Source organism: Otolemur garnettii, unplaced genomic scaffold, assembly GCF_000181295.1.
Source record: "Otolemur garnettii isolate 467f Iridium unplaced genomic scaffold, OtoGar3 scaffold00018, whole genome shotgun sequence".
NCBI lineage: Eukaryota > Metazoa > Chordata > Mammalia > Primates > Galagidae > Otolemur > Otolemur garnettii.
In genome coordinates this window covers 6,857,081-6,866,839 of record NW_003852413.1, presented here as the reverse complement: position 1 = coordinate 6,866,839, position 9,759 = coordinate 6,857,081, and the positions used below count along the sequence as shown (strand labels likewise).

The following is a 9,759-nucleotide window of genomic DNA, read 5'->3' as shown; positions in this document are numbered from 1 at the left end:
TAGTCCCAACTACTTGGGAGGCTGAAGCAAGAGAATCGCTCAAGGCCAAGAGTTTGAGGTTGCTGTGAGCTGTGACACCACAGCAATCTACTGAGCGCAGTCAGACTGTCTCAAAAAAAAAAAAAAAGGAAAAAAGAAAAGAATCAAAAAGGTATTAGTTAGAAAAGAATAAAAAAAGAAGACACGTAGGAAGCTAAAAAGAAACTCAAGAAGAATTAGGCAAACATTCAACAGGGCAGCCCTCTGGCTCCCAGATTAATGCTATTCTATAATGCTGAATGAACAGACCCCGAATCCCCTGCACCTATTTACTGCTAGGCCTTTGGCCACATCCATCTTTCCTAAGCTTCCTCAGGGACTGGCTATCAGCTGAACAGGTAATTATCCTCCTTTCTGTTCCCCAACCATAACCCACATCACAAGCTTAGCACTTTAGGGGTCTGAAGTCTCTCTCACCTTCTTCTCAAAGTCATCCACCAAGCCTGCCTTGGCCACATTGGCCTTGTAGTAAGCCCAGTCAATAGCTGGTGGATTCTCAGGTAGAGCAGCCAACCTGCTCACATGGAAAAGCAAAAGTTAAGACAGTCCTATAAGCAAATGGAAAGCTTGCATGGTAATGTTTATTCCTATGGCCTAGAGTGTCACCACACTTTTTTAGGGTCATTATGAAAATGCATCAGGAATTGATACGTAATTCCAAAACAATGTTTTGCTTCTAGATTCAGTGGCAAGTATGGGGCTTTCCCTCAGAAACATACTGACCTGGAGGTGAGGGTCTCACTCCAAGATTTCAGGGAATTAGCAATAGCCTTTTGATTTCGAGGTATGATCTCTCCAAAAGCTACCCAGTCAATGGCTTTTAGAGCAAGTTTTCGCCCAGCCATCTTGGAATCCTAGAAAATAAGTCAGATCAAAACAAGGATCTTAGAATCTTCTAAAAGGCATCTTAGAGACAGGTAGGTCTTTAAGAAAAAGATGTGCTTCCATTCAGCAGTCGGTGGGCATATTTATCAACTAGAGGAACTAAGATTACTAAATCAGAAAAGGAGGACAGTTTAGCTTTTCAAATTCTTCAAGGTGTGCAATCTAGCACATTAATATAATCTCTCCCAGCAGACTGGCCTTCCTAATCCCAGAACTTTGGAAGGCTGATGCAGTAGGATCACTGGTTTTTTTACCTGAGACAGAGTCTCACTTTGTCACCCTCAGCAGAGTGCTGTGGTGTCATAGCTCACAGCAACCTCAAACTCTTGGGCTCAAGCAATTCTATTTTCAGCCTCCTCAGTAGCTAGGACTACAGGCAGTCACTACAGTGCCTGGCAATTTTTAGATAAGGGGTCTTGCTCTTGTTCAGGCTGGTCTCGAACCTGTGAGCTCAGGCAATCCATTGGTCTCGGCCTCCCAGAGTGCTGGGATTACAGACATGGGCCACCACACCCAGCCGAGGATCACTTCTTGAGCTGCAGAATTTTTTTTTTTTTTCAGACAGTCTCATTTTGTCACCCTCAGTAGAGTGCTGTGGCATTAAAGCTTACAGCAACCTCCAGCTCTTGGGCTTAGGCGATTCTCTTGCCTCAGCCTCCCAAGTAGCTGGGACTACAGGCGCCCACCACAACACCTGGCTATTCTGTTGTTGTTCTTGAAGTTTGGCCTGGGCTGGGTTTAAACCCACCACCCTTGGTATATGGGGCTGGTGCCCTACCCATTCAGCCACAGGTGCCACCCCAAGCCCAAGCCCAAGAATTGGAGATCAGCCTGGATGAAATAACAAGACTCTGTCCCTACAAAAAATAAAAAGAAATTTTAGCCAGGTGTGGTGGCATGTACTTGTAGTCCTAGTTACTTGGGAGGGTAAAGCAAGAGGATTGCTTGAGTCTAGGAGATGGAGTTACAGTGAGCTCTGATCATGCCACTGCATTCTAACCTGGGCAACTGAGTAAGATCTTGTCTCTTAGTAAATAAATATATATATATTTTTGAGACAAAGTCTCACTCTATGGCCCTGGGTAAAGTGCTGTGGCATCATAGCTCACAGCAACCTCAAACAATCCTCTTGCCTTAGCCTCCTGAGTAGCTGGGACTATAGGCACCTAACATAATGCCCAGCAAATTTTTCTATTTTTAGTATAGATAGGGTCTCACTCTTGTTCAGGCTGGTCTCCCACTTCCGAGGTGAAGCAATTCACCTGCCTTGACCTCCCACAGTGCTAAGATTACAGGCATGAGCCACTGCACCCAGCCTAATAAATAAAATTTTAAGATAGATTGTCTTTCCGCTATCCCTCAACTCCTCCTCATCCTTAAAAGACAGGCTTTCTTTTTGATCTCTACATTCCTTTGAAAATGTTGCTAAAATAACTCATCCATTGCATAAAAGTTAATAATTTAAATACATTTCCATCTAGATTGTTTCATTCACTGATTCTCCAGTACACAGAACATGATACACACCTAAACTTTAATAAGACTTAATAGGGCAGACTCTGGGCTAGAATTTCCCTATCTGTAAAATGGGGAAAACACTAGCCCTGCTTAACTCTGGGGATGGGGGATGGGTGTTAAAAGTATCAAATGAAATCCTGCATATCAACTTGCTCTACAGTTTTACACAAACTTAAGGGGCTCTCTACCCCCTTCCTATTAAGACAGGTATCAACACACCTGCACCTTTTACTTATGTCAGATTGCCCCTGCAGCTCTAATACATGCCCTGCATTTTAGGAGGTATCCAATGCATACATGAATAAGAGAAGATGGAATGTGGTTACAGCTGTTTTTTGTTTGTTTTTGGCAACCAAGACAGAATATGGGAAAATAATAAGCTTTAAAAGGTTAGGGTCAGGCTCGGTGCTTGTGGTTCAAGCAGCTAAGGCAACAGCCACATATACCTGAGCTGGCGGGTTTGAATCCAGCCCAGGCTGCCTAACGACAATGACTGCTGCAACCAAAAAATAGCCGGGCGTTGTGGCGGGCGCCTGTAGTCCTAGCTGCTCGGGAGGCTGAGGCAGAAGAATCGCTTAAGCCCAGGAGTTGGAGGTTGCTGTGAGCAGTGATGCCACAGCACTCTACCCAGGGCGACAGTTTGAGGCTCTGTCTCAAAAAAAAAAGATTAGGGTCAGACATTAGAAGATGGCAAAGCCAAAGATCTTTGGAGTGTTTAGAAGTGAAGTGGAAAAAAATCTTCCTCGGTATTTTAAATTAAGTTGTCAAACACCTGTCTTTTCCTTTCTTCCATTCTCAAGACAGCATGTTTCCTGGAGTTGGGGGAGCAGTTAAAGCACTTAGCAGATAACTTTTAAAAGAGACCAGAGAAACGGGCACCTTTACAGAGACTTTCCCAAGCACCAGAAAAAGGTAGGAGTCATAAATGCATAGTTTTCTTTAATTTTTTTAACCCAATTCCCCCACCGCCTAGAACGGGTCATGTGCATAAGAGATGCTCAATGAATCTTCGTTGAATGAGTAAATGAACCTTGCACCTAAGAAGCCCTGGACGCTCCACACACTGCAACCCTCCAGAGCTGTCTGTGTAACGTTTCCCAAGTCCCCGAATCGGACTGTTGAAGAACGCCGCGATAGGTCAGGAATGAACACGAGACACAGTTTGCGGCAGCACCTAAATCCAAGCCAGCCGGGGCCGGGTCACAGCTTGGCCCTGGAGGGGTGAAGAAGAGATCGAGTAGCAAAGTGCAGCAGCTACTCCTGGAGCACCCCGTCAGCGGGGCAACCCGAGGACCCAGCGTTGAGACACGGGGATGAGACAAGGGTTGTCGCCAGGCTTAGAGGCGGCAGAGCAGAGGAACGCACCGAGGCTCAAACCCCCGGATTCCACTCACCTTCACCGACCCCGACGGCCACAGTCCACAGCAGCAAGTAACGGAAGTGCGTCACCGGAAGACATCCTCTCAGCCAACCTCAAAGCCAAAGGAGCGGTCCTGGCTCCGCAGTTCAGCCACTAAGGATGGGAGCTGATTCCGGAAGTCTCGCCCCTAGGGCGGGCACAGCGCCTCCACCGCTCGGGTCCCCGGGCGCTGGTTGGGGGCGCTCCCCTCCTGCCCCACCCCCGCCGATGGGCCGGCCCGGCTCTCCCTGCCGAGAAATGGGCCGGCCCGGCTACGCGCGGGCAGCGGCGGCGGCGGCGGTGGCGGCCCAAGATGGCGGAGCTGCAGCTGGACCCGTCCGTGGCGGGGCTGGGAGGGGGTGGTGGGAGTGGTGTGGGCGACGGGGCCGGCCCGGGCCGCGGTCCCCCCAGCCCGCGCCCGGCTGGACCTATGCCCCGCGGGCACGGCCGCCCGTCTGCCGCTGTCGCGCAGCCGCTGGAGCCGGGTCCCGGACCGCCCGAGCGGGCAGGGGGCGGCGGCGCGGCCCGCTGGGTTCGGCTGAACGTGGGCGGCACCTACTTCGTGACCACCAGACAGACTCTAGGCCGGGAACCCAAGTCTTTCCTCTGCCGCCTCTGCTGCCAGGAGGACCCGGAGCTGGATTCAGACAAGGTGTGCCCCGCCCTCGGGCGCGCCCCCGGGCCTTCAGACCCCCTGATCTCTCCTAGACTTGTCCGCAGAGTTCTGGGACCTGCTCCTCACTGGCAGCCCCTTCAGACCGCGCGCGAGCCCATCCTCCCCTTGGTTTCCCACGCTAGTCCCTAGGGCCTCAGAAGACCCCTCTCTTCATCCCCATCCTCAGGCACACCCCAGCCTTCTCTCTGACCTCGCCCTTCGTCCCCAGCGACTCGTTGCCACCCAGCGTCCACCCGCACCCACAAAAACCCACTCCACACCCCTTCTCCGTATTCTCTGCCTGTCTCATCGCAGCCCCTCTGATCTCCATGAGTTTCCCCTGGTTCCTCTTCAGCCCCCCACTGCCGGTGCCAGATGCTCCCAGAACTGGGTCAGGGCGAGCTAAGGCATCTTTGCAGCTTTGTCAGATTTCACCGACCCCTCTTGCCAAGAGCTGCAGGAAGTGTTTCTTGTGGTATCACGCTGCTTTCCTGTGGTCCTGGTCCCAGAACTTTATCCGTTAACAATCGCTGTTTTAGATCCATAGTTGAGATCAGATGCCTTCCTTAGAAAGAGGTTACCTTTTACCAGTGCAAATCTAGGCTAACCGGTTAAGAGAAAAGGAAAAGAAAGGAAGACCGAGGAATGCCACTGGGCAAGATGCCTGGCTGCTAACCAAAGGACTGAGAGGAGTTAAGACACTTAAACCATTTCCAGTTTGAACTCTCTGAATTTCTCTTTAACTTTACTCTTTCGTCTTTTAGTTCCCAGCCTAAAGGCACAACCATAGCTTACATCACCTTATATCCCATATAGCATTCAGCTGGTCACCTTGCAACGCTGTGGGATTGCATAAATGTTTGTCGATTTCATTTATTCCTCTCCTACCTCTCTAGTTTCTCAGATTGATAGAAACGTATCCTTCCTTAACTTTAAAGAGATTCCAAAACCCTTGCTTTTAAAGGAATTATTTTTATCTACCATATAGCTTCCTTGTGGCAGTGTAAGCCAGTTTCTTCTTGTCCCTTTTACTGTAAAGATGAGTAGGATTAAAGCTACTCGGAGCCAAGTCCTGGCAGTACCAAGCTTCCTCTGGGCACAGAGCTGAGTGTGTGAGATTTCAGCTGGCAGTGCAGACTCCCACTGATGTTGGCCTTGAGCTCAGGAGCATTGGCAACTAAACAGAGGTTTTCTTCGAGTTAGGAATACAGTTCAGGGGCAATGAAGAAGTCAGAATGTCTTTCTAATGCAAAGATTTAAAGGGAGCAGCTTTGGCGTTTTCTTCCTTTCCTATAACAAATATCCTACAAAGAATGTTGGTAATTGCTGTCTAAGCAAAGCAAAGATTTTAGAAATTCAAGCCACTAAGTTATGACTGTGCATCTGTAACACCCTACCTGAAGTGACTTTAAAGTACAAGATACATAATGATAGCTTTCTTGCCAATAGTTTGTGATAAGCAAATGTCTAGCAAACCTTGCCGTCACTACAGTTTTTTAGCTGATGTAATGAATTATTGTCTTAGAGTGCTAACAAAGAGGGTAAAGCCCTGGCCTGACTTTGTTTAAAATGCTCTGGAAAGCTCCATAATGATTGCCTTGTATTTGGTTGGCAGGATGAGACAGGGGCGTATCTGATTGACAGGGACCCCACCTACTTTGGTCCTATCCTAAACTACCTCCGCCATGGGAAACTCATCATTACTAAGGAGCTGGCAGAAGAAGGTAAGAGCACTGTTTGCACTATTTGCTTTTTCAAAAAGCAGGTAGAATGTTTAAAGCTGTTTACAGATTTGAATTTTAGGATTTTCATTGAGCTCATGTGCAACTATTTATGGAACTGAACAAGAAGCCTAAAGGAGTCTTCTTTAAGGAAGTCATATTGGGCTATATACAGTTCTTTTTGAAAGGAAGATAAGTAACTTAGCTGCTTAGGATATCTTTCCAAACTTCCAGAAATGTCAAAATCCTTTTTTACATTTGTTTATGTGCTAGCAAGAAAGGTCTGTAGATTAAATAATCAAGACACCTCTCTGACATCCAGTTTATTGGTATGTTCTATTTTAGTTTAAACTTGGAATCTGTAAAAAAAAATAATAATAATAAAGGTTTGGCCTCATTTCCTTTAAAACATTGGTCTCATGCTTCCCTGTAAAATTTTGCGCTGACCTAATTCATTCTCCAGTTCATTGTCAGGTATAGCATCAGTTACTTCATCTTTTTGGTTTATAGGGCATTTGGACTGTAAGTGGGTCTAGTCATCTTTCTGCAAGGCTTGACCTCGTCTTATTGAAGGTATTCAGGTGGAGATTTGGGACTGTCCCTAAAGCTGGGACACCCAGATCTAGGAGCTTGTAATGGCTGTAGTAGTTAATAAAGTGACTAGAAAACAACTCTGTTTCAGCTGGTAGAAAGAATTCTCCCTTTTCTTGATGTCCTTTTAAAAAAAAAAAAAAGTTTCAAATGCATACAAAAGTAATAGAAACAGTGTAATAAATTCCCTGCAAACAACTTCCCAATCTAGCTACAACTCCCAACTCATGGGTACTCTTGTTTCTTGAAGAGAGGAATAGTAAGTACCTTTTCTAATGCCTTTAATAATAAAAAATATTTATTTTGAAGCAATTTCAGACTTAGAGAAGAGAGCAAGAATAATACAAAGAACTCCCTTTACTCAAATTCACCGATTGTGAACATTTTTGTCATATTTGGATTATCATTTGTTCTGTGCCTTCTTCCCCTCTTTCCCTTTCGTCCTCCTGCCTACCCCCCCTCCCACCACAGTTTTTATTTTTGAACTATTTAAGACAGATTGCAGATCTTACCCCTTAATGTTTCAGGGTGTAACACCTAAGAACAAGGATGTTCCCTTATATTACCAGAGACAGTATAGTTATTAAACTCAGGACATTTAATCTTGATAAATATTTTATCTATAGCTTATATTCCAGTTTTGTGAATTGTCTTAATAATGGCCTTTTTAGCGAATTTTTTTTCCTGGTATAGGATCACACTTCTCACAGCAGTCATGTGTAAGTCCTTTGATTTTTGTTTCGCATGGGAGCCTTTCAATGATTTCCTTTTATATTCACATAGCATCCTGTTACGTTTGATCCAAGTATATTTTTATACATATCTCCTTTTTAGGGCAAATTGGGTAAAAATTGCAAGCTGAGGAGGTATCAAACATGATTAGTTCCAGGAACTAAGTGACACCACGTCCTGTGGCTAATGGGCAGGTACCAGGTAGGGAAGAGCAGAGATGAAACAGTGAGCAGAGGTGCTTAGACTTACACTGTGCTGGGGAAAGGTCATGGGTACACCCCACATAGTAGAGATACTTCCTAGGCAGAAGGAGAGAGACTATATTCACATTTTGAACTCTAGCCTCAGTGTGTTTCTAGTGAACTCTCTCCCTCCCTGACACCTCTCTGACTACAGTTTGGTCCTCATTCCAGGTGTACTGGAAGAAGCAGAGTTTTACAACATCGCGTCTCTTGTGCGACTGGTTAAGGAAAGAATACGAGACAATGAGAACCGAACTTCACAAGTAATGTATTTGGAACTTTTAAAGGGGGGATGTCTAAAGTGGCTTTCTCTGTCCACGTGTCAGGATGTGATCTGAAAAGGGTTCCTTTCCCTTCAGAACTGTGCAGAGGGTGCATGTTCAGCCAGCATTGCTCAGGACGAGGAATTAGAGGAGGAGTAACACAGAAAACAGAACCACCCATGTCTCTTTAGAAGATGAGGAGATTGTGGCTGCCTAACCATATGGCAGTGGGAGGAGCCCAGGGCACTTTAGGTCCAAAACCTGTTCTTTCTGACAGCGTATCTGTCTCCCTCCATGTAAAGACCAAGCAAGGTACTGGTTTCACCAGTTGGTTGCTCTTTTTTAAGACAAGCCTTTAGCATGTGATCATGCCACATCCAGTTCCTGTGAGCCACTTGAAATCAGTCCTATGGGGCAGGTAGTAGAAGCTGCTTGTGAGTCGTGCTTCTGAGACAGTGAGCTTGTCTTTATTATAGTCTTTTTTTTTTTTTCTTTTTGACACAGAGTTTCACTATGTCACCCTCGGTAGAGTGCCACAGTGTCACAGCTCACAGCAACCTCAAACTCTTGGGCTTAAGCGATTCTCTTGCCTCAGCCTCCCAAGTAGCTGCGACTACAGGCACCTGCCACAATGCCTGGTTATTTTTTTGTTGTTGTTGTTGCAGTTGTCATTGTGTATGTGCCCCCATACCCTAACCACTGACCTATGGGTGCCAAGCCTAGTCTTGATTTTTATATAACTCAGTAGATAACAGTAACAGAGTGAACAGAAAATGCCATCTAGTTTGTGACAAGGAAAGATAAGACGTCCTTAGCTTATTTCATATCACTGTCATTCACATACATTTGAATGTAAGCTCCTTTTAGGCCCTTAGAATTCTGTGGGTAATAGAAGCTCCTTGCTCTCAAGAAGCCTGAAGTCTTATGGCTATGTGCAGTGGCTCACACCAGTAATCCTAGCACTCTGGGAGGCTGAGGAGGGTGGATTGCCCTGAGCTCACAGGTTTGAGACCAGCCTGAGCAAGAGCAAGACCCCCATCTCTAAAAAAAAAAAAAAATAGCCGGTTGTTATGGGGGTGCCTACACTCCCAGCTACTTGGGAAGCTGAGTCAAGATAATTGCTTAAGCCCAAGAGTTTGAGGTTGCTGTGAGCTGTGATACCACAGCACTCTACTGAGGGCAACAAAGTGAGACTCTGTTCTCAAAAAAAAAAAAAAAATCCTGAAGTCTGCAGCAAAAATATGTGTCTCAGCTCTATTTTAAGAAAGTACAACTAGGCTTGGCACCTGTAGCTCAAGCAGCTAAGGCACTAGCCACATACACCTGAGCTGGCGGGTTCAAAGCCAGCCCCGGACTGCCAAATAACAATGACAACTAAAACCAAAAAATAGCCGGGCGTTGTGGAAGGCGCCTGAAGTCCCAGATACTTTGGAGGCTGAGGCAAGAGAATCGCTTAAGCCCAGGAGTTGGAGGTTGACAACTCTACCCTCTACCCAGGGCAACAGCTTGAAGCTGTGTTTCAAAAAAAGAAAGAAAGAAAAAAAAAAAGAAAGTACAACTACAGAGTTACAGTGACAGGGTAGAGTCATGCTCTACTGTGACCACCTGTCTTATAGCATAATTACCTCTTGTTCCCTCGGGTACTGATAGGATGCTTTCTTCAAGTAGAATCTCTTTACAGCCTCGAATTTTCTTGCCATTAAGAGGAAGGCAG

General features: G+C 46.0%; 2 protein-coding genes across 2 annotated transcripts in view; one reads left to right on the top strand and one right to left on the bottom strand.

Annotated features, from left to right (window-relative positions):
• The window catches only part of ATP5PD (ATP synthase peripheral stalk subunit d), a 6,756-nt gene extending 2,856 nt beyond the window's left edge, over positions 1 to 3,900 (bottom strand). The window contains exons 1-3 of the mRNA XM_003786141.3: positions 3,837 to 3,900; positions 763 to 893; positions 457 to 553 (exon numbers count right to left, since the gene is read on the bottom strand). Of these exons, the coding sequence (XP_003786189.1) occupies positions 457 to 553; positions 763 to 884 (219 nt within the window). The 5' untranslated portion in view covers positions 885 to 893; positions 3,837 to 3,900. The remainder of the gene's footprint in view (positions 1 to 456; positions 554 to 762; positions 894 to 3,836) is intronic.
• Positions 3,901 to 4,100: 200 nt separating this feature from the next.
• Positions 4,101 to 9,759, top strand: part of KCTD2 (potassium channel tetramerization domain containing 2) — a 15,552-nt gene continuing 9,893 nt past the window's right edge. The window contains exons 1-3 of the mRNA XM_003786140.3: positions 4,101 to 4,493; positions 6,112 to 6,220; positions 7,954 to 8,045. Coding sequence (XP_003786188.1) covers positions 4,155 to 4,493; positions 6,112 to 6,220; positions 7,954 to 8,045 — 540 coding nt within the window. The 5' untranslated portion in view covers positions 4,101 to 4,154. The remainder of the gene's footprint in view (positions 4,494 to 6,111; positions 6,221 to 7,953; positions 8,046 to 9,759) is intronic.